At 44.2% G+C, this 27,794-nt stretch overlaps 1 protein-coding gene across 4 annotated transcripts; it reads right to left on the bottom strand.

Annotated features, from left to right (window-relative positions):
• Positions 1-2,060: 2,060 nt before the first annotated feature.
• bcap31 (B cell receptor associated protein 31) lies at positions 2,061-22,661 on the bottom strand. 4 transcript variants are annotated; one of them, XM_004086333.5, is made up of 8 exons: positions 22,525-22,661; positions 20,984-21,083; positions 18,445-18,545; positions 16,256-16,400; positions 6,781-6,916; positions 4,346-4,472; positions 3,827-3,927; positions 2,061-2,569 (listed from the first exon to the last, which is right to left on the bottom strand). In XM_004086333.5, the coding sequence occupies exons 2-8, from the start codon at positions 21,073-21,075 to the stop codon at positions 2,543-2,545; spliced, it is 729 nt and encodes a 242-aa protein (XP_004086381.1). In that variant the 5' UTR covers positions 21,076-21,083; positions 22,525-22,661; the 3' UTR covers positions 2,061-2,542. The 4 variants fall into 4 exon arrangements, with proteins under 4 accessions (XP_004086381.1, XP_078806173.1, XP_078806172.1 ...); XM_078950047.1 differs by lacking the exon at positions 22,525-22,661 and adding an exon at positions 22,285-22,374; XM_078950046.1 differs by lacking the exon at positions 22,525-22,661 and adding an exon at positions 21,622-21,931.
• Between the last annotated feature and the right edge of the window lie 5,133 nt (positions 22,662-27,794).

Below are 27,794 nucleotides of genomic sequence, written 5' to 3'. Positions count from 1 at the left end.
AACAGGAACGCTGGCGTTCCCTACTGGAATGTATTTACATGTTTTAAAGTGTTGCTGGACTTCCTTCTCTGGGCTGCCTGAAGCTGTACAGGAACTGTTATTGATGATAGAGTTTTTGGTTGGTATTTTCTTAATCTTCCTCCGACCTCCGTTCAGCCTGACCATCTTCACAGTATGAGACCATGATTTTCCCAATGACATTGGAAAAGGAGGAGTTCTTCACAGTATTGCAGGAATTTATCAAAACACATTCCTATGAAATTCAGCTTACTCTGTTATCTTTAGGAAGTTCTAGACCAATTTTCGATCATTAACCTGCAGATTTACTATATGAACTGCAAAAAGTCTAGAAGCCAAAAAAGAAAAGTCAGGAGGAAAAAAACAAAACTGACCACACATCTGTTCAGGTTTCCATGATGGGCTCAACTTGGCACACAGAACCAGACAGGGTAGTCAATCAGTGAAGAGTGAAAGGCTGGATAAAGATGTGCAAGTTAGATATAAAGTAATGGACACCGTTGTCATGGAGATGCTGTGATACTCCTTTATCTTCTGCTAGATCAAAATCTTTAACGCCTGAACTTGAAACTCCAAAAACTTTGGACCCACATTTTACTCCCTCAGCTGTGATAAAAAAAACATCCTCCCCTCACTTTAGTACACACCGATTAATGATCAATGCAGTGAACACCTTACATGTGCATGGAAACAGAAACAGAGTAAACATCCTGGTAATACGAGTACAGCAGCGAGCCGCTGCCTCCTCCATAACACCATGGCACTAAAAGCTGCAGAAGTGAAGGAGACTAACGTTGATGTTGAAACGTCCAGAAACCTCACAATTCATGAGAAACTGCAATGAAGAGCAGAGAAAAAGTACAGATGTGCGCTCATTCATGGTTTACCATCATCACCAGACAGTGACAGGCTTTAGATTCATTGATGAATCCATTTCTATTCCTATGATCCAATCAGATTGATCAGTCTGAGGTATGTTGTTCATCAAATTGACCTAAACCATTATAACATGATGTAAAAATTAAATAGACTGATCATATCAATATCAGAAAATACCATTTGGATTGAGACATAGGTTTAATTTTACTATAAGGTAAACATGACCAAGTGCATCAGCGGACAACACACATGACAGAAATGGATCAGTTCATGATCCATTTCCAGTCCAATGAGTGGAAACACTCGTGTGAACGTCCAGCTTCAACAGTTTGAATGAAATCCAACTTTCCCATTGCAGACTGCATCTGAAGTTAAATGTTCTCCACAGAGCGGCTCGTACGGATCTGCAGACGTTCACCTGCTTTGATTCCTTTCATCTAAACGGGATTGTCAGAATCCAGGCCTGGAGGGCCAACATGTTTTCCAATCAACCTGCCGTTGAAGCTCCTTATTGGCAAAACACACCTGATCCAGGTAATCAGCAGCAGATAGGGGAGGAGTTTTGGAAAACCAGCTGAATGTCAGGCCTCGAGGCCGGGAGTTTGAGACCCCTGGTCTAAACCAACTCCGTGCTGACGCAAGACTCCTGGAGTCTCAACAGTCTGAGACAAACTTTCCTCAGGCGAGCAGCTGATCAGCGTTTCCACGGCGATGCTACAGGATGGGGAACCACCACGCTCAGCAGGAATCTTTGTGCATCTGTCGTCACTGTAAAACTGGAGCGGGACTTTAGGATCCTGAATTCAAGGAACGCAGAGACGTCAGGGAAACATTTCTGACCAAGTTGAACTTAAAGGGTTGCAGCCAATAATCAATGAGACATCAGTAAGAACAACGGGACAAGAGGAGTTTCAGGTTCTGACTGATGTTCACGTTCTGCGTCCTGCTTGGTTAAATGCGGGTCAGTACCTTCATCAGATCCCAACAGCAGCTTTTGACTAGGATGCTGTGTGATGCTGCAGAGATGAAAAAAGCCAACCGTCCCTTCAGGTGAGCTGTGAGATCAGGACCGGTGAGTCAAGTTAAATCTGTGAAGGCAGAGGCTCCAGGTGGAGCTTCTTCACAACTACTGAGGGGTAAAAAAGCAAACCAGCAGAAACAGGTTGATCCTTAGAAATATTTTTATTCAGTTTCACAAAAACCTTCAGAACAGCGAGTCGACACGTGCCATCCGTCTGTACTTGGATAACAGAAGTCCACGCCGCACCAGAGAAACTCCTCCCTGTTACAGTCTGTGATGAAGAGGAATGGGGTCGACAGTAAAGACCAAGACTTCACTGCAGGACGACGGCTCCTCATTCAGGAAACCGTCTGAGTTTAACCCAGAATGAACTGAACGCGGCCTTCAGAGAACAAAGTCCAGCAGACGAGGAGAATGCTGCAGAAACACGGTTGATGCAGATGAAACTCAAACCCGATCATATCAAAAACAGAAAAACGAATGCAGCAGCAGAAACGGAAACAGAAAAGGCTGACAGTCTCATCATCCAATCACAGCTGAGCAGAGTCAGCTGACACCATCACCGGGACATGACGAACAAGCCAGGCTGGCTGGAAACACTGACGGCAGCAACCTTCATTCCATTCAGTCCGACTTCTTGTCACTGCTCGCCTGCAGACAGAACACAGGGATAAGAACAGGATGCCTGCAGACAAAACACAGGGATCCGATGTTGTTGCTATTTTTGTTGCACCGCTAATGTCAGTTTGGGATGTGAGGGGCTGTAAGCTAGAGAGCCCTCAGCAACGGGGAAGAGGAGGCAGACTTACTGCCTGCCAACAGTCCCGCCCACAATTCAGGTGAATTTCTAATGAACTACAGGTGCTCTGCAGAAACTATGTCCTAAAAAACAACACAAGGGTTTTGTGTTTTGGCTGAAAAAGGCATAATAACAATGAAAACGTGACAATAGATCAAAGGATGATGGGAGTTGGACTTTAAGAAAGAGGGTTACTGTTTACTTGCAGCTGAACTCTGGTGCGGTTCACTTCAGTGTGAATGCAGATGGATTTCAAACAACCAGACCAAGTTTATAGTTTCTAAGGTGGGATCGGGTACAGCACACAGATCTTTTTTCAGAGGGGGCCCATGTTTCTGTGGCAATTATAAGTCGGGTAAAAGTCTCCCATGCCGTTTGGATGTTCCTGGGTTAAATGCTTGGACCTGAACAGTCAGCTCAGTTTGGACCAGAACCAGAGAACCGATGGCATAACCTATATGAGGACACACCCACATGCAGTCTGTGGGGTTCTGCTGCAAGTAAACAGGAGCCACCAAATGATTCTGTTTCTGCAGCCCGCCGCTCGCCCGGGGGAGGGGGCAGATGTGGAGAACAAGTGTCACACACCTGGGGGCGTGACAGCTAACGGGGCTTTGACTGGCTTTGGCTAGTTTCTGATGACTGCTAACCTGCACAGCAACACTGGGCAGAAAAAACTGTAACTGCTAAAAATGTCTTCATGTAGCATCCTAGATTAGAGATGAACACGTACATTCAATGTGAGGTCAACGCTTTCTCATTCCACTGGTTCTAAGGGAGTTTGTGGATAGAAAGTGAATGCTTTAGTGATGGATGGAAGCAGCTTTACTGTCCTCAGAAACACCACATTACTGCAGCTCAGCAGCAGCAGCAGACCGTTTGCCCTGAACTAAAACGCATGATGTAGTTACACAAACTGGACTGAGAAACTCCTTCCTTCTCAGCAGAGCAGACACTACATGAACGTTGCTTTCTGTTGGCTCAGCCGCTCTCTGAACAGCTGTGGGGTTTCCAAATGACCCCTAAGTGATGCTTGTAAGGTGCTGCAGGTCAAAGGAGTGTTTGTTGCGTGTCCAGAGTTGTGTTTTGTCTGTGTTTGTGTGTGTTACCAGCAGTTTGCTGTGCTCCTCCAGCAGTCTGTCATACTCCACCGTCAGGTTCTCCGCCTGCTTCTTCATGGCTTGAACGTCACTGTCAGACTTGTGCAGAGCTGCAGGACACAAACACTTCAGCTCAGACAGACACTCGGGAAGAAACCGTGTTAAGATTTAAAAGCAAATTAAAGAGTCTTCTAATGGATTTAAATGCTGGAGCTGCCAGCATAACAAAACTGAAACATGAGCGATGTCTTCATGCTGCTTTGTTCTGCTTAACTGTTGTGCTATTCTAGGCACTTTAACATTGGGAGTGGGGTCATCTAGACCCACTAGACAGTGCTCTGAACCTTTTTTCTTCATTGATTTTTGATCTTCACTGGTGTCCATGGATTACATGAAATCTTTCCACCTTTATCCACCTTTAGTAGGGAGAACACATCAATGTAATGTAACTTTGAAAAGAGCAGATTCTGTCTCTGCAAGGCTTCAAACCCAGACCCTCCCAGCCCTCCGTTCTTTGGTTGTCCTCACCTTTCTTGGTGGTTTCCAGCTCCTCTGTCAGCGTCTTCAGCTCCCCCTTCAGCACTTTGTTCTCCTCCTGTGGACCTGCTCCCTTCTTCCCGCCCTCTGGGACCTCAATACCAGCCGCCTGCAGTTTCTGCAGAAAAGTGCACGTAAGTGGTCCAGAACAGAACATGATCTCACAGCACAACCTGGTAGACTCCACAGGAGCCAGGAAGAAGCTGCAGGAGAACCTCGGTTTGTGTGACCACAGAACCTTGGTTGGAAACACGCAGAAGAAGCTTTGACAGGGACTGCTTCAGGTACGCAGGTGACCTCTGTGGCCTGCTGTTGCTCTGCAGGTGAGCCGGTCAGACCGACTCATGCGTTTGGTGAGTGAGCGCCTCCCTGCCGTCTTCAGGGAGACGCAGTTGATGGTGAACGTGTCAAAGAGGAGGAAGTTAAACAGTAAAAGAAGTTCTGAACAGATGAACCTGCTGGATATGTAATCAAACATCTAAACGGTTCACAGGAAAGCAATGAGGAAGGACCGAAAGAGGAAGGTGTCAGCTGTTTGAAGTTTTGTCTCAATTTCTCCCATTAGTCTCTATGATCACAGAAGATAAAAAAAATCTGAGCAGATCAGAAGTGACTCCACAGCAGCCCCAGACCCTCCATCTGCTGAATTTACTCTGCATATCCAGTTTGGTTCCAGCTCCAACACATCATAAACATAACTCCTGAGCATTTAACGCGTGTTTAGTCAAGTGTTAGGCTTAAGTTTATGATCAGCTGCAGGTCCTATCAGGCGTCTCAGGGTGATGGAGGGAAACGGTTCGGGGATCAGAGCAGAGGCCTAAAATGTGAACAGAAAAAAAGTAGACACTGTCTACATCAATTCTGGACAAGTCTGTTTAGTCCGTTTGGAAAATGATTCTGGCTGCTGGTTGAAACCAAAGTAATCAAACAGTGAATGAGCCTGGAAGAACTTAGTTTCTGCTCATAAAAAGACCCATATCTTCTAGAGTTTTCTGTTCCAGATTTATGATTCAATTCCTTCTGAAAGTTCTCTCCAGATTCTCCTCCGGTCACCTGCACAACAACAAACATTCTGCTCCTGATAAGACTGAAGGTCCAGAAACCAACGTGAAGATGTTCTGCCACATATCTCTACATGAGGTCGTCAGGTTCCTGAGGAGGTCTTCTTACAGGAGCAGAGTGTCACAGGAACCCATTCAGAGGTCATGTCACCGCGCACGCGCGCACGCACGTGAAGGGACCCCCGATTTCACTGCAGACCTTAACTCAAGGTGACATAACTGCCCCCTGTGGGTATAAATACAGTGAGGCGTTACAGTGAAGCAGGTCATCTGATCTGCAGGCACACCTGCTGCCTCTAACGTGCACGCCTGTGAGCGTGTGCGTCTGAACATGTGTCAGAGAGATACAACTGCTGCTGTGACCAAACATGAAATCAACCTGAATGAACCCTTTGCTGCTCTTTGATCAACAAGGTCAGCGATTTGTAAATGAATAAATGTGAAAAGATGACAGTGGAGGAAATGCTACAGGAGGGAAGAACACGGAAGGACCATCTTCCAGTGAAAGCAGGTTTGCTGATGATGTCGATCAAACTTTTCAGGAGACAGATGGGATCAATGGCATCTCCAATCTCCAAATGCTGACTCTTATTCAACCTTTTTCAGGAATGCTCATAAAGTCATCATATTTGGCTGTGAAACCGTGGAACAGAGACTGACTTGGCTCCATGACAAAGGCAGTCACACATTTTTCCAAGTGTTGTCAATAAAGGATTTGGTTTAAACTTGGCAGCGATGGTCAAAGTCTGAGCGGGATTTTCCCCTGAGTCCCGCTGGAGCCTGGACACTGAATCATCACCATTTTTGGGAAACTCACTCTGTATGAAGGAACGCATTTTTCCAGCGGAACTGCTGCCCAGCGTTTCTGAACCCGCCGCTTCCTGTGCATGAAGGTGGCTGTCTTTAGCAGCAGATCACGGGTCGCATTACCTCAGAGCATGTGAGGGAGGTGAGCTGTGGCTGCAGGCAATGCCAGCCCCCCTCTACTGACGCCGTGAAGGTCAGAATGCCACCAGAGTTCAGGAACAACTGGATTGAGGGATTACAGTGTCACCTGCAGCTGCTTCATGGGTCAACAGAAAGATGAGAAGGTTGATGGACGTCCATCACTGTTTGAGTCCAACAGGAACACATCTCATTGAGAAGATCAGCGGCCAAGCAGCCCCCGGAGGAAAGCAGAGTCCCCCCAGCTGCAGGGTGACCCGTGTGCCGCTGCACTAACATGAAGCATGAGGCGAGGGAGGGAGGGGAAGGCATTATAGCCATAAACTGACTTCATTTGGTCAAGCTTCTCAGAGGAAAGAAGTCTCTGGGTGAGAGAGCAGCGTTCTCTGCCTCTTGGAAGGTGGGAAGATGAAGCCTCACCTCCTGAAGCAGCTCGTTGTCGTCCATGTACTTCTTGGCCGCGGCGCTGGCACCCTCCGCCTGCTTCTTAAAGGCCTCGTTGGACGCCATGAGCGAGGCCTGCTGGGAGAGCAGAGTCGCCAGACGACGCAGCAGTCTGCAACACGAACACGCATCAGAACACAACAACGTCAGTGTCTGAACAGAACAAACCAAGACAAAGAGAACATTAACGGGTGAGAGATATGGTCCAACAAGAACACATCACTGCTCAAATAAAGAAGGATTTTCTAAGATCATTTGAAGTTGAATTAAAGATTTTTTTTAAGCCTGTCAGCACCTTTTGTAAGGCACCACCACGGTCTATCCTGCTCTCTGATTGGCCTGATTCACCTTGAGCATCTTTATTTTTGAATGCATTCCCTTGTGTTGTCCTAAAAGACCTCGCATCCATCTTTGCAATAGTTTGGATGTCGTTTGTTTTTGTGGAGAAACACAGACGCTGGTGAGGCCAGCTCTAGGATGATGTCATGAAATGGGCGGCACCCAAAGGAGAAAAAGGCGGAGCCTCAGAGATTGAGTCGTATTACTTCCAGTTTGGAAAAGAGATCAGGAAAATAACCCATTTAATAATAAATGTGTTATGTACTTGGATATTTTTACTATAAAAGGCTGAAGAATAGTATTGTTTTCAGCTCTGATGATTAGAGGTTAGTTCTCAGAAGGAGTTTCATCTCACATACAGTCAAACATGGCAAAACCTAAAATGTCCACTTCAAACATCAGTGCTGCTAAAAACAGATGTTTCCTGAGCATTTCTGAATTCACACTACAATTCAGAACAGATGATGTTCTTACAGAGAAGAAAACCTTCCTTCATTCTTAGGCATTACATACATTTAGCTCTGTGTGCAGGAGCAGAGCTTAGGATGCTCAGGTTCTCTGAAGTTTTAGCAAACTCTCCTGATTTAGCTTCATGTTGGTGTCGGTGCCAAAACACAAAAATGTAAAACCTCATCTTACCAGTATAAAAAAAACAAGGGGTGTAACAATCGATAAATTAATTTCTATTCCTATGCCAAGTACCATTGACCCTTGTGCTATCCTATGGGGTCCAGATGACCCCACCCTTACATTGAAGTGTTCTCCCTACCATGACAAAGGTGGAAAGATTTCATGTAATCCATGGACACCAGTGAAGATCACAAATCATTGAAGAAAAAAGGTTCAGAGCACTGTCTAGTGGGTCTAGATGACCCAACTCCCAATGTTAAAGTGCCTAGGATAGCACAAGGGTTACAAGATTTTTCAAAATGAAATAAATTGATTACATCCATTTAGATCAGTCCATCATTCCAGTCCAATGTGTGGACAGACTTTGAATAAAGTCACGTGACCATCCAGTGTCTAGAATGTTCTAAGAATGTTCCCTTTGGATTCTTTGGATGTGGAAAAACAACAGTGGTGAACTTTAGGAAACTAACATGTGAATGGATTTGACATTCATTCTAGTTTACTTGTTTGTTTGGACACAGATTTCATTTCCACTTGATGATTTGGAAGAAATCCAAGAATCTGGAAAACTTCACTGTTCAGTAGCAAGAATTTCTGAGTCTCACTGCTGGAAGTTTGGATCCAATTCAGGTTGTGGATTGGATCCAATCAGATCGATCAGAATGAACCAATATCAACTATGAACAAAAATTATGAAATGAATGGAATCATTGTTCAAATGAATTGCTAAACCCCAACAAAAAAATCCCCAACCAATTCATGTAGAAAACATCATAGTTGAGTCTGCAAAATAGACCAGAGAACCAGAGAAGCTCCATCTCCGTTTCAAAGAGCTTATAGTTCCATGTGTTCTAGACTGAACCATTGCTCCCAGTCTGCAGAATAACATTTTTGTAGAAATTCTTAAACTAGAAGGGGGAGGCAGAGCCTTCTGAGCTTTTATGGACTCGACTGTTGGCTTCAGTTCTGGAGTCAGACATCTTCTTGATGTTTAGTCCGTAGAAATTAAACTTTTTTAAAGCTCTATAGGTAAGGATGGCATGGGAGTGGGGGTGGGGGGTGGGGTGGGGGGGGTTGAGCCACAGCTTCAGTGTTACTGCTAAAGGTTCCGAATGCTGGGGCTTAGGCCTGCACAATATACCGCAAATTTATCGTTATCGCAATATCCACCTCTGCAATATGCATATCGCAAAAGACGGCGAATATCGCAATAAATCGCAAACCCAAAATGTTTAAAACAATCTTCTAGCAGCTTGAAGCATTTAACGAATCAAATAAATCCCTTTATGCTTTGACCAATCAGATGGAGGCCTATTATGTTAGATGTTTGTCCCCCATGTCGACGAGGGTCATTTGGAGTATAATTTTTAAACTGTTGCAATGAAATGGGAATGATGTTTTTGTTTATTTTTCTATTTGTTTATTTACTGCAAATTATATGGTTATCGCAATATTGATCGCTAATATCTCATATCGCAAGTTTTCGTCATATCGTGCAGCCCTAGGTCACGTTTAAGTTGTGGGCCTCTATCTTTTTTCTTCATTGTTCATTTATGTTTTGGCCACAGCTATAGGTCTTAACCTTTTCTCCTTTTTGAAAAAGACTTGGATTTTAAGTTATGTTGACTTATTTAATAACACTTGCAGTAAAATGGAAATGTAGGAGACACAAACCTATTTTATTCCTGGGCATCTATATATATATTTTTGTAATCATTCATCTTAGTTTTGGCAAGTTCTATGGTAAATATATTTTCTTCTTTTTGAATAAAACTTGCACGTTAATTTAAGTTGTGTTGAATTATTTGAATAAAACTCACACTGAAACCAAAATGTATTGGTATTTTTGCTTTTCTATTTTTCCATTTATCGCAAGTCATACCGTCATCGCAGTTTCAAACACTGATATCGCATATCGCAGATTTTTCTAATATCGTGCAGGCCTACTGGGGCTCATTTTAGGATCCATATGACAGACTTTAAGCCCCTCCCACCAACCTTTATATTTAGGGATAGAGGGAGGGGGTGCAGAGAAAGGCCATGGCTATTTTAGCAAAGGCTGTGGTTAAAGATTGACACGTATCCCATCACCAATTCCTCTACCCGACCTTTTCAAACTAAGAGAAATACTATGGTTACGTGTTCTCTGGATTCTTTTGTCCTTCTTTAGATGCCCTATGGTTTTCTATTCATTCACCTTTCCTGTCATCTCATTGTTGCACTGCATAACCTGCTTCTTTCTTTTCAAACACCAGTAGTAACCCGTTTCCCTTTCCTGTTCTGTCAGATAGACACAGCAGATGTCCTTCCCCTTACATTAACAGACTTACATTCTACTGTCCTTGGTTTTGCAGGAAAAACAACATTCTTTCTACATCTCTAAGCACAGGGATCAGCTTTTTAGCGTCAAGTTGCAAAGTGCACTCAACCACAGAACAGATAAGAGTGGTTAGTAAAGAGCAGGTCCATTCAGCAGCAGTGGAGTCCCATGTGGTTCAGCGTCATGTGCTGCTGACGCCATGAACATGTGCAGTTTGTAAATATCTGCCGCTGCGGCGCTCAGGGACTTTCTGCCACATGCCAGGAGCTGGCAGCAGGCGACCTCACCTTCAGCCTGCTTTTGCAGCCACATGTCAGGACCGCTCCACTTCTAGACTGCACTAAAGCCGAGTGACCCAACGTGTCTGCATATTCCTGACCTCCAGTGTTGTTCTGAACGAGAGCGGGGCTCCCAGATGAGCATCTGAAATTGTTCTGCACTTCCTGCTGACAGCTAGAATTCAGAAGAACATCAATATTAAACGTTCTCTGCAGGCTCTGGTGCTTAACAGGTGTTAAGATGTGACCCCGCCCAAACGGTTAACCCGTTGGGCAGGTTGGCTGGAGGTTTGTCGAGCTGCCTGAAGACTTTCCCTCCATGTGCTTGCATGGTTTCTCCACACAGCTCTGAACGTCACCCCAGTCAGACAAAGAGGGGTACCGCTGTGCACTCTCCCACACTACATGTGTACGGAGTGTTGTAAAGCACTCCCACATGAAGAGCTGATCCAAGACAAGGATTTCTTCAGAACTTAGAGCATAGACTAGTCAGAGTAACCAGTTTCTTTGCTAGAATCTTGTTTTGGCAAACTAAACTATTCCTGGCTCCACTGACTCCTTTGGACAACTGAAGCCTCTTCCCATCTTAGTTCCAAATATGATCTCTGGTTACTCAACAGGCCTGAAATACCCAGAACAGCTGCTGGCATCCAACATCTAGCTTCTTCTTTTTGGCTGAGGCTGGAAATTCTCCAGTTGCAAATCACAGTGAGCCAGACTAAAGGGCTAGGGGGAAACACTGGAGCCCTTCCTGCACGACTACGGTTACCGCACCTGCTGCATCACATGAGGCGGAGAGTCACAGCTGCAGCTGAGCGCCCCCTGCTGACCAGGAGCAGATAAAAGCTTGTGCACATGAAGCCATAGCCCTCTTCACACCAATTCAAACATCTCAGTAGGATAACTTAATTGAGATGCGAGTGTACGAACCTCCGGTCTGAGCCAGAACCATTGGGAAGCTCTCATGTCACAGAAACATTTCTATCAGCGGTCAGGACTGGAAAAAACAAGTTCCCATTGGTTCAATTTCATTTAAATAGGTCCATGTCCCGCATTTCCCAGTGGGTTAAGCGCAGGACTGGCACATGGAAATCTATTCCAATAGGAAACAATGAGCTTCATCCAGTGTGGGTCCCAGGGCAAGACCCTTCACGCCATTACCCAACTATGCAGCCCCCCCAAAATAAAACAACAAAATAAACAGTGGTGTGTCAGGAAGGGCATCCGGTATACAAATTCTCTGCCAGACCAGCTGTGTGAATCGGTGAGAGCTGATTCGCTGTGGCGACCCTGACGGGATGTGCCGAAAGGTGACCAACACATGCACTGTACTTACAGCCAAATGTGTTGAAATCTTCCTTTTCAGATAATTCTCTCTAAAAAAAGACTTGAATTGTTAAAAAGCATCCCTTTGTTTTTTCTTCGTCCTACAGACAATAAACTTGATTTTAAAATTATTTTTCTTAAGAAGCTCGCTCTGCAGTTTCAGACAGTTCCATTATGGAAATAACGCATTTTCCCAGGAAAGGTAGAGCTTTGACGTGACATTCTTTATAGGTTTTAGAAAGATCAAAATGGAGCATTATTATTCATTTGATAAAATAAATAAGATGATTAAAGGTTTTAAAGATAAATAGTTACACTTGAACAGGATGCAATCTATTTAATATTAAAAAAGCCATGAAGGTTTTTATTAGGAATGTAGAACAATGAATGCAGTTGAGGTCCACAGCCTGACGGGCACATGCGTCACAGCAGATGAGACCAGCCGTCACCATGCGGGGCAGCCGTTTGAATACAGCGCTGAGGAGGAACAAACACAAATGACAGGAGAACTGCACCACCCAGTGTTTGGTGGAGTGGTTGGAGCAGCAGAGCCACTCGGCTCACAGACCAGACTTCCACAGGAGCTCACGGCTGAAGCCGAGGCAGCAGAGTCCTCCTCAGCGGAGTGAAAACAACTGCAAACATTAGGATGCAAATGACAGTGGGGCTTTCACCAACCTCTCTGTATTTACTGTACCTGACAAAGAAACAGGATAACTTGAAGGCTACCACATGTTCTCATGTCAGAAAGCTTCATCTCAGTCTTCATTTCTTTCAACAGAACCACAAGCCAAAACTCAAACCGCTAAAAACATCAAGGATGATTCCGATAACATTTCAACTGTTCTAAAGCGGCCTTCCATGACTTCTGATCTGAATGCTGTTGAACATCAGGAGCTGAAACTTTCCATCTGGAGAAAGCCCTCTGAGACAGTTGGAAACGTTTGTTCCCCAGCATACCTGCTGACAGAGGCAGAAAGGCTCCACAGCGCTTTTGTCTAAAGGTTACAGGTTTTCTGTAAGGGCATAACTTGTTTTTCCCATCAGCTGTGTCTTTGAATCACCTGCATCCATCTAAGCCCTCTTCTGCACCTGGAGAGAGGCTGGAACTGATTTTCAGAGTCTTCCTCTGTGATTTCAGTGAGCAGTGAGGGTTTGCTGTCATGGTCAGTGCTGCTCATTCAATTCAATAAAGGCATAAACTCCTCTTTTAGTCCATTGATGGACACAGATGAATATTTGTTTGGTTTTGTCCTTGACGACATGAATATTCTTTAAGGGTTTTGGACTTCTGCATAAATCAGTTTACAGCAGCGTCATTTATGACAAGAGGTCCCAATTCAAAATGTTCTCCGTAACAACTGTGCAATGCGAACTCTAATACAAAGAAATACAAAAACATTTTCAATAGATCTGAAATTGTATTTAACTCACAAACAGCAGTTTCAATTGCTTAAAACATATTTTGGCATCAACTCCCAAAAGTGCTTTCATAACAATCTTGCACATGGAAAACAGGTCAAAGTTAAAATATGTTTGTAACTATGTTTGTTTGAAATAAGCCTGCACAATATACCGCAAATTTATCGTTATCGCAATATCCAGCTCTGCAATATGCATATCGCAAAAGACGGCGAATATCGCAATAAATCGCAAATCCAAAATGTGTTAAACAATCTTCTAGCAGCTTGAAGCATTTAACGAATCAAATAAATCCCTTTATGCTTTGACCAATCAGATGGACGCCTTCCCATTGTTGACCAATCAGATGGAGGCCTATTATGTTAGATGTTTGTCCCCCATGTCGATGAGGGTCATTTGGAGTACAGTAAACCCTTGTTTTTCGCGGGGGTTACGTTCCAGAAAGAACCTGTGATAGGCAAAATCCGTGAAGTAGAAACCTCTATTTTTTTTAACAGTTATTATACAATTAAATACTCTATTATACATTGAAAAGAAAAAACAAACCATTTTACAGGCTCAAGCAATTGTTTCACAAATCAAAGTACTTTAGAAACGTTTTTTTTTTTCAACAAATAACTTCTGTACTGTACTGTCAAATAATAATTTGAAACATCGCTGTAAACAGAAGGCTTCAAATCGCGGAGATAAGCCCCGCCCACCGCGACCCGAGAGTAATTAAATTAAATGGGAGAAAATTTAGATGATCATGAAAAAAATACAAAGTACAAACGGACAAATAGTGGCTCAGGTGTATTTCAATGCTCTTCAGTCTGAGAAGCTGCAGTGTTTTCTCCTTCTCAAGCCCGCGGTGCAGCTGTGTTTGTTTGATCGGGAGAAGAACATAGTGATTGACAGTTGGTGTTGCTCTTTTTCTATGGGTTTTAGAGAAACTTGAAATTGCGAGATGATTTGCATATACGTAATTTGGAAAGCTGATTTACGTACGTGTACATATTAAACTGCAACATTATTGACGCACAGGTAGAGAAGAAGCGGAGTGACTTTTTTAGCCAATCAGAATGCAGAACACAATGCACGATGCAAATCCGAGAAGTAGCGAAACCGTGAAAAGTAAACCGCGTTATAGCGAGGGATCACTGTATAATTTTTAAACTGTTGCAATGAAATGGGAATGATATTTTTGTTTATTTTCCGAAAATTTATCGTTATCGCAATATTGATCACCAATATCGCATATCGCAAGTTTTCCTCATATCGTGCAGCCCTAGTTTGAAACCAAAGGTACAGCATTTGTGGTTTGTCATAACTACAGATACAATTGGATACATCAGAACAAAAATCATAAATGTCACCTTCTGATGAAAATCATGTTTTTGACATGTACTTGTGGTATTTTTCTTAGGAAAGAACTAATGTAATAAATCATTTCTGCATGTCTGAGTATTTCTCCTTTAAAATCGCTGTCAAACTGTCCAAAGACGCTCGAATTAACGGGCTGTTGTGACATCACAACAGCCCAGAAGTGAACGGGCGTTGTGCAAGCTCCCTGAACTGCCCCGTCCAGCGTGTACAGGCTCAGATGGCGTCTGTACCATCGACTTAACATTGAAACTGGCTGCCTCCGTCCCCGGTTTAGATCACAGGGTCATTATTACAGTGTTTTCTTTTCACCTTTGTGAAACAGTTGTTTATTCTATGGTGCTCATTATTATCTAATTAATTAATTCATCGGCCGTCCATGAAGGCTGATGCAGTATGTGGCGGTATTTCCAGAGGTGGGCGGGGTCACAGTAACAGCGCTGTGTGAATGGACCCTTCCCTTATGACCCCATGGGGGGGGGGGGGGGGGGGGGGGAGAGCTCATCGTCAGAACAGATCACTCAAACCAGATTTTTTTGCAGACGACAGACCAAATGCTGATTGTTGTCACACCCCCACGTTTACAGAATGTAATATCTGAACTTTAAGCCAGAACTGAACCTATGGAGCTTGTTGTTGGAGAAACTGCAGAATGATCCAGTTTCTGCAGAATTAATGGTCAAAAGCTGGATGCATCTCCAGCCCAACTACAAGCTCCAACTGCACCACTCCCCAAGCCGTCAAGCCAATCAGATGTAACAGGATGGACCTACATGTTGACTAAATCCTGGATGATCCAATCAGAGGCCAGCACAGATTTATACCTGGGAGCCATCAGTCCTATCAGGAGGATCGATGCTGTACAGTTGAAATGCACAGACGACCAGCTGCTCATTCTTTCCACACAGTCATTAAATTCCTCTGAGTTAAGAACTGCTGCCGACTGTTGGACATCTATTCTGGTCCAGTCAGAGCGTCCCGCAGCAGCAGCCCTGACGATGGCATCGTACTGCTCCATTTGAAGGATGAAAGTGACGTGTGTGTGTGTGTGTGTGTGAACTGCACTTGTGTTGTGTACGTGTTGACACGATTGTATGGGAAGACTTTTGGAGCCAACAGGTATGTTTGTAACACTTGAGTATGTGTGTGGACAGGCCCCGCCCCCGCTTAATGATTGCAACCCCCCCACCACTTCTGTAGTCATCCTCCAGATTTCCTTAACTCCCCTTTTACCCCTCTCTTCTGTGCCCTTCATACGACTTCAACATCATTTTAAGGACACAAATGTAATCAATATAAAGTTTAGCCTAAAATACAAAAAGGGGTTTATACAAATATACACCTGGTGTGTCAGAAGATCCACAATCCCCTGTTGTAACAGTAAGATACATCCACACAAGAGCTACTCAGCTGTTGAGACAGGACAAGTTAAAAAATAGGCAGTGAAACAGAAGGATTGTCCCACTGGCTTATGGTCTAAACCCAAACTTAGGAACAGGTTGGTTAATTTAGAGTGACAACAATTGAAATGAAAGCCTTTTGTAACTTTTTGAGTTTTTTTCCATTGTTGCAAAAACAATAATAATCAAAAAACAAAGATGAGAAGCAGAAAAGATTGAGTTCAGCTAGGGAACTCTGTGCTGCTGCTGCCCCACAGTAGGAAAGTGTTTATTAATTTAAATTAACGCGTCTGTCATCTGAATGAAATGCAGACACATTAACTGATCTATACCATCAGTGTGCCATGGGTGAGTGGGAGTGTGTGGAGACTCACAGGCAGAGCAGCAGGGCGAAGCCGGCGATGTACTCGTTCCTCTGGGCTCGGAAAAGCTTCATGTGAATGTGCTCAATGGCGGTTGGGTTGTTGGTAACGTCCACTTTGTCCGACACACTGTACTTCCTCACCTCTCGGAACGCATCTGCACACAAACACACCTTCAATGCAGTGACCGCTCGCACACACTGCTGACGCACAACCTGAAGGTCAGCTGTTCAAAGTTTGGGTCAAAAACTCATCCTTGACAAGAACAGAAGCTCTTTCCTCCTCATCGTTTCAGTAGGGCGTGATGCTGCAGTGAACGTGTATTTTTGAAATGTTCACAGTAAGTTAGGGAAAGCTGGGAAACAGGATGGCCACATGGCCTGCTTGAAACGACACAGACCTCTCAAGGTAAGTACACATTGGACATGTGACCCGCATAACAAGAACGTGCTGAACACGGGTTCTTGAGTACACTTTTAGCACGTGCTCACTAGGCTGTCGCTATTCGACTAGCTCATGTGGAGGAGGAGGTTTTGTGCGAAATGTCAAAGGAGTGCAAATCACGTGCATCTTGCTACATTTTTCTGATATTAGAGAGACTTGGTGTCAGAATTCTGGCCGGGTACAAACAGCAATCATTAATTCCTCCTTTATGACCAATTTTCAAACGGTCGGCACCCTGAGATTAGAAAGGACGCTACCCGCACGTCACCGTCAAATCAGAATCCCCGATTAGTCAAAGTTCAACTGGTTTAACTTTCAACACATGTTCAATGGCAGCAGGTTTTGTATGTAGAGCTCGAAAGCGGACAAACAAAATTGCTTAGCTACGCCTGAACACAAGCGTTTTAAGCACAGAAGCCTGAAACGTGCATATATGTTACGTAGACTTTTCATTGGAAGTGGTCGCTTGAACGAGCATCGCAGAGCCCGGTGAACGCAGCATCAATGACAGTTCCCTTTAACTTCTTCTACAGAAGATGAGAAACATGAAGAAACTAATCGATTCTGACTTGTTTCAATGAAACTGGATGGCAAAAATGTGTTTGGCAAACTGGAAACTGCTTCTACCAGGTCTCAGGCATTGAGCGTGTAGGACGTCACTGTTGAATCACAGCGAGCGCTCAGCTGTTGTAGTTGTGCGTTTGTGTTCGGATAGAGCAGCATCACCACACTGCAGCTGCCAGTAAACAAAGAGGGGAGAGTTAAGTAAGGAAAACTGCCTGACCTAAAGTGTCCGTTATCGTAAATTTATGATAACAGACTCTTTAGGTCAGGCATTAGCCCTTACTTAATGGACATCCTGCAGCCAATCAGCATCTAGTATTCACCTCCATTATGGCATAAAGCTAAATTACCTTTTCAAACAACGGTGATAAAGCCATCACTGTTCACTGCACGTCCACTCTTCCATGCAGTCTAAGCTACGTCTCTGTGTTTTAAATTCACAGCATTTTTTTCATAGAAATCTGGAGAATGTTTGGATGGTTACGGTGCTCACAGCTCTGAGCTTTTCTTTTAAACTGAAGAAAGGTAAAAAGCTTTCCTCATTCAAAGTGCAGCGCCCCCTGGAGGGCAGAAAGCTACAAGTGCCCCACGCTCCTCAGAACGTTGCTGCCACATCAGAGACGGACAGAGGAGCAAACAGAGATCTGTTGGAGAAAGGAGGCTGTGGATTCCTTCACGGCGGTTCATGGCTGAAGGGTTCTCCACCCTGCAGGCAGAGCCAGGAGGGCTTTGCTTCAACCGCTGCATACTGGAGCACGTCTGCCCGTCATAATAGAAAATCCTCTTTATTTATTCTTTTTCCAAAAGCATTGCTGTATGTTATAGTTTTGGACAATACGTTAAATAAAACAAGGATAATTATTTTCTGATCAAAATTGTCTTTCTAAAATACTTTTTAAAAAGAGTAAAATCTTTAATTGTGCCATTTATCTATGTAGAAGCGCCATTTAACGATTTCAATGACTTTTTTCTCACTTTATTTAAAAGTATCTTCTTTTTTTAGGTATTTGCACAAACTTATTGGTGTCAAAAAAACAGGTTAATACCTCACACGGAGAAACAAAAACAAAAAATCTGTTGTCAGACTCAGCTTTCAATCCTCCTTAGACTGATCAAGGTATTTAAGGTCAGAGGTCAACATAACGCAGCCATCAGCAGCTGTACGTTTCCTTTGTCTTCACACAGTCTCATACCGATGAGAAGGAAGACGAGGATGGCGATGGCCACCATGAACCAGGTGTTTCCATAGAGAGCGATGGTCTGAAGGATGCGAGACTTGAAGACCTTGCTCCACCTGTGAGAGTGGAAAGAACAGAAGTGAAGACAGAAGCCTGAGAGGACCAGTGCAGACAGTTCCAACCAGCTGGGACTCTGCCCATCAGGGGGTCAAACTCATTTTCACTGAGGGCTACATCAGCATAGTGGCTGTCCTCAAACGGCCAGATATAACTTATACCTGTAACTAAATGTAATGAAAAATAAATGTAACTACTCCTTAATGTTAAACAACTCATTATTTATTTATTATAACTTTTTAAAGTGACAAATACAGTTGCATAGAAAACATATGTTTGCTTGTTACTTTAGCAAAAATGCTTTTACATTTTGTCCGTTTATTAAAACCCACATAACTCCATTAATGAAGGATCAAACTGTCCAAGTGAATGAAAAAAAATAAGAGAAAACTGAGCTAAAAAGAACATGTGTTATAGTGTAACATTTTACTAAAAAAAGGCTGCACACAGCTTTGCATCCAACTGATGGTTTGATGACAACAATTTTTCTGCATACAGACCTGCAAACATTGAACAATTACAACAGCTACACATACATAATATGTAATAAACTAAAGAACATTTTTATTTTAAGAAATTAAAAACTCTTATGTCTCTTGCGGGCCACATAAATTAAAATGGAGGGCCACATTTGGCCCCCGGGCCTTGAGTTTGACACATGTGCATTAGAACATGTTTAAATATACATTCAAGAAGTCAGAGCTAAAACTGTTAAATATCAGGATTCCCATGATTTTTCATCGAGTTACTAAACCTCCACACTGAACGGAATGAGCCATATGATCACTCTAGAACAATCCCATCATGCCTCTGGCAAACAGAGTTGCAGCTCTTTTTCCATCCCTTCTTAAGTGGGGGTCCACACCCTCAGTGCTGTTCTGCTGCAATCATGAAAGAAAGCTGCTGGATATTTTTGTCACAGAACATCTGATTTCTAATGATGCCAGATTTAAGAAAAGTTCCTTCTACCTAAGTATCATTTGCCGATATCCCAGACATAAGTGCTGGCTCCTCCCACCTCTGCAGAGCACAAAGTGGGATAGAAAATGATGGAATTTCAAAAGCCATTTGAAGGAAACGATTATGACGAAGCAGTAAGCTGAATTCCAGCAGCCACTAAATGGATTTAGCAGCAAACAGTCTCCACCACGTTCCTGCTGGAATGTTCCCCAATCCAGAGAATATCAGGATTAAACTGAGATTTGGATTTTTGTCTGCATCTTTGTTGTACATCACTGCATCACTGTGCTCCTGAAGGGTTGATGCATTTTGGTTGCGTTGAGCCTTCTTGCCTTTAACATTTTGAACTGTTGGTGCCGTTTAAAGGATTGTGTTGAAATCCCATTAGATGCGCACAAACAAACAAAGTTCTTTCTAAATATTGTTTTATTTGTGTTATTCTTCACTTGTTTATGTTGTGAACCCAGACACAACGACGAGCCTGCATTAGGTTTTTTTAAATAAACATAAACCAGGGCCACTCTCCTGACAGGATGGGAATCCATATCCACCATTGCAAGGACACTAGCAAGGAACCAGACCGTTTCCATTTCATGCCCAAACTCGAGATTCACGCCGCTTCAACATTTTGCACCTAGCCTCATGTCGGTGGCGGACATGCGCTAGAAAACAGAAAAAGAGGAGGAAGCCCCTCCCTGCTTGTCAAGTGGGAACACCGAAATGCATACAGCATGTTCTTGAACACGCGTCAGAAGCCCAGTGTGTCTGTAGCTTCCGGCTTAATGAAACCCCACAGAGAGAGAATGTGGCCTGCAGGGGAAGAGGTCCACAGGGGATGGGTTCAAAGACAAACGCGAGGACAGAAACCCAGTAAGCAGCTCAACCCGCCTGAACTTTCCAGCCACCTTCATGGTTCTGTGTCACGTTTCTGTTTTGATGCTGAGCTTGGTTATCGTTATGATGTCTGCCACGACTGAAAACATCAGCTGGTCATGCCTGCAGAATCCAGGCAGGAAATTTTGTGTTTGCAGCTGCTGACAGTCTGCAGATGTCGTTGAGATGTAAAAAAAAAGGTTTGACTGACTTGGCTCTGCTGAATCATTTCAAAACTAAGGAGCTTCAAAAGTTGTTCGTAAGAATCATGACATCCACCCATTCAGATGCATACACAGGAACTCTATGATTAGATCAGCCTCCAACGCTGCCATGGGCCTTTGGACAGGTTTTTCTACATTTGGGTAACACAAAGTGCATTTGGAAAGACTTACCGGTAAACTGCATTTAGAAAACTCCTAAATGTAGTTTTACCCATTTGTTCATCTGAAGAGGTAATCATCACAGGCCATGTTAAGCAGAGCTCATTGTGACAAATATCTGAACAAGGATTAGCCGAAGACAAGATCGTGGCATAAATCATAAAGATCGTGGAATAAATCATAAAGTCCAGGTGAGGTGTTCAGTCCTGGTGAGCACTCACCTCTTTGGGGAGATGAAGGGGATACAGAGCAGAAGAACGAGGAAGACTTCCACATAAAGGAAGGTGGCCACCGCTGTCCACTGGAGGCTCATCCTGACTCCTGAGAAGAAGACAAGTGAGAGCGAGTGCTTTATCGAGTCCATGTTAAACACAAGTTCAAGAACGGAATACTCAACAGAGCAACAGCACACATTCAGAGCAGGAGGCATCTTGACTTTCTATGCACATCCAGACTAAAACTAAACTAAACTAAAACAACGGAAAACAAGAAGCATTTCTGTTCAATTTGAGCCTGATTCTGAAATCCATGTTTCACAATCAGCTTTCCTCCAGATGATGATTTCATCAGATTAGTCATCTGTTTTACACACACCAGAAGCTCACAGCTATATGCTTTATGGTGTTATCCATACTTGCCCTCCAGCATCTCCAGCTCTACATTCTAATCTCAGCATAACTACACTTTAGTCTTGATGAGCTGATATCTATGGTCTAAACTCCACTCAGAGGTCCCATTGACTCAGAGCAGTTATGTTTTCTCTTATCTCCTGACTCCCTTCTGCTCATCCTGATGTTTCCTCTATGAGCAGAAACATTTAGCTCAGATCTATAGGAGGAGAGACAGAGGAGCGACTCACCAAGATAAACAGCATACAGTGGTCGATGTGGAGACCAAAGCCTGAACTACAACAAAAATACACTGGACCTCACCACAGACCTGACCAGGCTGTCAAAATAAACTCCTTTCCTGTGGCAGCTCCACGGCCTGTGTGTTAGCATCAGGGAGGAGAAAGTTCCTGGAGTGTTCCACACCAACAGAACCTCACAGGAGTCCAGCTGGACAGAGACTGATCAGAAACTCGGCGTATTTTTGAGGAAACTCTTCTGAGATGGGGAGCCAGTTGGGGGGCTCTGGTGCTGAGGGGCGTGGCAGCTTCAGACAGCTGTGTCACGATGCAGCGATCAGTCGTGATTAAGACCAGCGCCTGACAGCAATCAGCCGATCTGAACCGGCGTCACTCAGCTGTGTCCTCTGACTTAGATTACTCTGTTAAGATTCATCTTGATCATCATTCGCTGTAAATTAAAATAGATGGTTTCTGCAAACCCCTAAAAGTCTGACTGAGGCCAATGACTGAAGACAATATTTTATTAAGTAGCGGTAGCCAACTTGTTAGCTGTTCTTTATTACACCGCAAAAATGCGCGTTAAACACAAGACGATTAGGGACCGTGTATTTGCTGGAATGCGTCTAACTTAATTTGATTTCTATATTTTAGTACATAAACTGGTTAACTGACCTTTATTTTTCGTTTAACCAAATTGGAAACCGTGGCTTTCTTTGAGATTAGAATGTTTCTTGTTTTTAAAAGACACTGACGCCGTCCACTCTCGGCAGAAGCCGTTTTATTGTCAAATCATAAGCGATGTTTTGAAATGCAGTCGGGCGGGCAGCTGCTAGCATGCTAGCCGCTGACGACAATGGTATGACTCCGCATTTTACCGAACAAGGTTGCCATCAGAAGGCTGACTAGACTTACCTCAAGTACACAGACCAAGAGAAAAATGCCTTCCTGCCCAAAGAGACGTAAAAAAGCTTGTAAATGCTGCTCTGCTAGCCTGTTGTGACAACTTCCGGTCCACTTCCGGCTCTTTAATGCCAGCTCATCGTCTAACGTGATTGGATGATTCAAATGTAGTAGGAGGAACTGCACTCTACAGTTGACGTGAGGACATTGACAATAAAATATAATAAATATATAGTCATATGTGATGGAGTCAATGCGTCAGATTTAATAAAAGTAATTAATACAATTATTTTGTTTAATGGTATTGTAGCGACCTGGGGGTCAGTCCCGCCTTCAGCCCCTAAGGCTCATGGGAAGTGGGGAGCTTAGGGTGAAACATTGAGTCAGAGGGCTGGAAGCTGAAGTGACCCTCCATGCTGTTTGGGCTGTATGTGTGCTGGAATAAACAGGCTTGTTGCTTAAAAGCTAATATTGCCTCTCTCTACGTTTCTTGCAACCTGAGACTGTCCGGGGTCGTGCGGTGTATGGGGCACGGACAGCTCTCCATTAAAACCTCTTCATGAGCAGTTGGCTTTCGCTACCCCACTAAAGTGACGGTCCGGCCGGATCGTTACAATGGTGTCAGAAGAGGGATTGCTTAGCCGCTGCTACAACATGGAGAGCATCTCCATGGAGGGTGAGACGGAGCAGCTGTTCCTGGTGGCAGTCTGGGACAAGGGAGGAGTAAGGGCGATGACACCACCCTGATGGATCGAGCACCCACCGTCATCCGCAGCCTGGCCCTGCCCGGCACCAACGTTAGAACATCCGGACCAGACTGTGATGACGGTGCGCAGCCCAGCTGAACCTTCACAACACAATTAGCAAAACACAGGAACACACTGGCTGGAGACTCCTTCGCACAATCCTGGGTTTCGACCGCCACCGTGTACAGTCCTCCTCTTAACTGGCTGGGTTAGCACATCTGCAACTGACACAGTTCCATGCCAGTATGTGCCCAGCCAGGAGAACCAGTCCCCGCCTCCGTGGAAGCACCACCATCAGGGTGCACGTCACCATGGGGGAGTAGACTCTCTCCAAGTGAAGAGCTGCACACCAGCAGCAGAAGGTCCCCAGGCATCCCAGGCGATCGTCGTCGTCACTACGGCGGCGAGACTCCAGCTGCTGTAGGGTCTGCTTCTTCAAACCCTCCTCCCCAAAGCGAAGCTCTGCTGTCCGCGCTGACAGGTCTCGCAGCTCCGCAGGTGGGAGGTCCAGCAGTGTAGGGCCCTCTAACGCCAGGTCTGAGTGTGTGAGAAGTCCCTTTCGGTGTCTAGCCCTCATTGCCGGTCGCCAGGTTGACCTGAGCCAGGTGTGGTTCCAGTGTTGTTTTGCTAATTGTGTTGTTCAGTTCTGCAGTTATGTGAGGGTTGTGGGGACACTAACCCTCTTAGGTGGGGGCAGTGTAGCGACCTGGGGGTCAGTCCCGCCTTCAGCCCCTAAGGCTCATGGGAAGTGGGGAGCTTAGGGTGAAACATTGAGTCAGAGGGCTGGAAGCTGAAGTGACCCTCCATGCTGTTTGGGCTGTATGTGTGCTGGAATAAACAGGCTTGTTGCTTAAAAGCTAATATTGCCTCTCTCTACGTTTCTTGCAACCTGAGACTGTCCGGGGTCGTGCGGTGTATGGGGCACGGACAGCTCTCCATTAAAACCTCTTCATGAGCAGTTGGCTTTCGCTACCCCACTAAAGTGACGGTCCGGCCGGATCGTTGCAGTATGTCTAAAGTAATGTTTCCATTTATTTTTAAATTTCATGTATCCACCTGCTGCCTGGAACAAACAAATACCGATTAGGCCAGGGGTCGGGAACCTATGGCTCGCGAGCCATAAATGGCTCTTTTGATGGTCAGATGTGGCTCGCAGACAAATCTTTAATACTTTTTTTTTCATTAGACCAGTCCTTCTCGGGCGTGTTGCGATGCCAGAGGCGCGCAGTAGTAGCGGTGCTTGGAGAGCAAACTTTCAGTTTATTATTATCTATTATCTCACAGAGTGTGTACCACCCGGAAACCTGTGAATTGCAGTGCCTAAAACGGCGCGCTCCCCTCTCTGAGGAAGAGCGCGCAGATGCGGGGACGCAGCAGGTGAATCGCGCAGGGATGGTAAAAACGTAAACCCGCTGCCCGTCACTCACTGCAGAGTGTGAGTGTGTGTTTGGTTCCATGTCTGTCTCACATCTGAAGAACATTCAGACCTAAGATCCCGTTTAAATTCTCAACGCCTGCATGAAGTGGAAACTCACTACGTATCAACCAGACTAGACAATCAGCAAAACTACCACGAGAAATACTCATAATTTATCAGCAACAGCATAACAATGTTATTATAAAGAATCCACAGACTTATTGTACTTTAAAAGTGTTGAAATTACATCAAATGCACACATTAATTTGTATTTGTAGTTTTTTAACATATTGTCGCGGACTGAGTTTAACTTGGCTGTTGGGCCGCGTTATAAGTTCTGGAGTTCATTGAACGCATCAAGCAGAGATCTGATTGGCCCTCAGTTCTGTCGGTCAGCCTGTTGTTAGGTAATTTGGACCAATGGGGTTCAGCTACGGGCCGAATAAGGGAAATGGGAGGGCGGGAGGGGGGAATATAAAGTTGGGAGAAGCGCTCTCGTCTCGGCGGGAGAGAATAAGGAGTTGCTGAATTAATTGTTCGGCGTTTGCTGCAGGTCTGCAGTAACCAGAATAAAGAACCTTAAGAGAGGTTAAGTCTCCTTGCCTCAGTGTGGGAAAGGGACGCTACATTATTGTATGGCTCTTTCGAAATTACATTTAAAAATATGTGGCGTTTATGGCTCTCTTGGCCAAAAAGGTTCCCGACCCCTGGATTAGGCTGTGCAAAAGCAAAATGGACAAAACAAAAAATAGAAATGCAGGATTGTCCTGTCTTTAGCCAAAATCAGCGGACACTGACATACTTGGCATTTGTGTATTTTTAATAAACCATCAACATTTTCATCATCAGATCACAGATAAATAGTCGTTAAAAAACACTCATATCGATTAGAATTGCTTTTAAAATCCAGGGCACCGACTGCAAAACCTGCACAGCTTTGCGTAAAAGCGAAAGAAAAAGGATTAATGATACATTATTTGTTCTGAAATCTAAACAAAATGTGTGTGTGTGTGGAATGTGTGAAAATCTAACAGCAAGAACCCAACTTGCTCAGATGGATGAGTCAAATTTCCCAAACTAAGTGACTCAGCACTAGCTTTCAAATTTATTTTTGGTCAAAAATTAGCTGCCATTTAAATCAGTGATAATAGGAGAGAGGGAAGTCTTAACATGATCATGCAAGAATCCACCCCAGCAGAACATTAACACTCACTTGAGCACAGGTAAAATAGTATGCGTGACAGAATGAAATGTTTTACATGTGTTTGTTTGCGTGCCAAAGTATGTGCGTGTGAATGTTAGTTTCATTGTGTATATGTTGACATGTTTTTAAAGCCAACAGATGTGTTTGTAACATTTGACTGTGTATGGACAGGCCCCGCCCCTTTTACATCTATTATACATCTTTACCTGACAGTAATGATTGTAAACTTCCAGCATCCTGTAGTTTTCTTATTTTACACCCCCCGAGCGCTTCTGTAACCATCCTCCAACTTTTTTAACCTGCTTTCTCTCACCTTTCTTTTGTACCCTTATCCCCCATCTCTAACATCCCACTTTCTTCCTCTCTTTTTCTGTTACATCCGGTCACACATAATGAATATAAATTAAGTTTAAAGTTTAGCCTCAAATACAAAAGGAGTTTATAGAACTATACATCTTGTGTGTCAGAAGATTCATAACCCTCTGTTGTAATGTTGTTCCTCAAAGTCACAGCTCAGAGGACAAGTGGTCTGTGGTATGGAATAGAGACACAGCACACCAGAAAAGAGGGATATCCGCCTCAGAAGAAAATGGAAACAGAGAATGACCTCCAAAAACAGATTGAGACATTGAAAGAAAAACTGCAGAAGAAGGAAATGTTTCTGGATCTGGAAGAACAGAGGAGAAGTTCAGCTCAGATAGATTTGGACCTGTACATCCCAGTATTGGCACAGATGGAAAAAGAGTTCCAGGTGGAGCATGAACGTGGGCAGGTTTTGGAGAAGGAAATCTCCAAACATAAACAGGTCATTGGTGATTTCCAGAGTCATGAGGTTGAATTTACCAAAGAAGTTCAACCTACTCAATCCAAACTCAAGAAAGGACAGAAAATTCAGTGTTTGAATGAGCTCGATGACTTTGGGGAAGTTGAAGAATTAAAACATCTCAAATCACAATTTTTAATTTCCGGATTATAAACCGGTACTTTTGTCACACGCTTTCAACCCTGCGGCTTATTCAATGATGTGGCTGATTTATGGATTTTTTGCGTACTGGACCAGTTAGCTCAACGCTCTCTGACTTCCATTCTGAGCCCTCTAAAAAGTATTCCATCAATGGCTGCTCCTAGAATGTGACGTTGGGCTTTGTTGTTGTCAGCTAAAGAGTACACCATCGAGTACAGCAAAGGAGAGGCTCATGCTAATGCAGATGGTCTCCCAAGGTTGCCACTCCCACATTCAAAGAAAACTAAGACAGACACAGTGCAGGTGTTCTATCCATCTCAGTTAGAAACATTGCCAATTATCAGCGCTGAGATCCGTCGGGAGACTTTGTCTGACCCTGTCCTGTCAAGAGTGATGGAGATGGTCGCGACATGATGTTTTCCTGCTACCAAAGATGCTGAGGGGTTGGCACCTTTTCTGCTGCACCGAGATGAGCTCACAATACAACAGGGCATGCCTGATGTGGTGTAGTCGTGTTGTGGTACCGCACAAGCTACGTTCGTGTGTGTTACAGGAGCTGCAAACCGCTCACCCGGGTGTGGTGAAAATGAAAGGTTTGGCACGAAGTCAGCGACAACGGACCACAGTTCTGTTCAGAGGAGTTTGACAAGTTTATGAGGTCCAACTGTGTAAAGAACATTCGCTTAGCACCTTGTCACCCTGCCACCAATGACTTGGCAGAGCGTTTTGTCCAGACATTTAAACATACACTAAAATCGCTGAGAGGAATGGGTTCTGTTCAACACCTTTCTGTTGACTTATCGCAACACTCTCCATGCCACAACAAGGGAGGCTCCAGCAATGCTGTTCTGGATCTCATTAAGCCAAGTGTGAGAGGAGCGTTACGAGAGTCTCAAGATTCTCAACTGCTACGTCGTCAAGGTCACTCTAGAGAGAGACAGTTTGTGGCGA

Source organism: Oryzias latipes, chromosome 7 (genome assembly GCF_053564925.1).
Source record: "Oryzias latipes strain Hd-rR chromosome 7, Olatipes_Hd-rR_3.1".
Taxonomy (NCBI): domain Eukaryota; kingdom Metazoa; phylum Chordata; class Actinopteri; order Beloniformes; family Adrianichthyidae; genus Oryzias; species Oryzias latipes.
This window is presented reverse-complemented; position numbering and strand designations above follow the sequence as displayed.

Bases quoted from the DNA above. Each gene is read 5' to 3' on its own strand.
- bcap31 (XM_004086333.5), bottom strand. From the start codon at position 21,075: ATGAGCCTCCAGTGGACAGCGGTGGCCACCTTCCTTTATGTGGAAGTC. The intron at 18,546-20,983 runs GTGAGTGCTCAC...CCACTCTCACAG, and splicing joins CCCTTCATCTCCCCAAAGAG to GTGGAGCAAGGTCTTCAAGT. The intron at 4,473-6,780 runs GTGAGGCTTCAT...ACTTTTCTGCAG, and splicing joins ACAACGAGCTGCTTCAGGAG to AAACTGCAGGCGGCTGGTAT.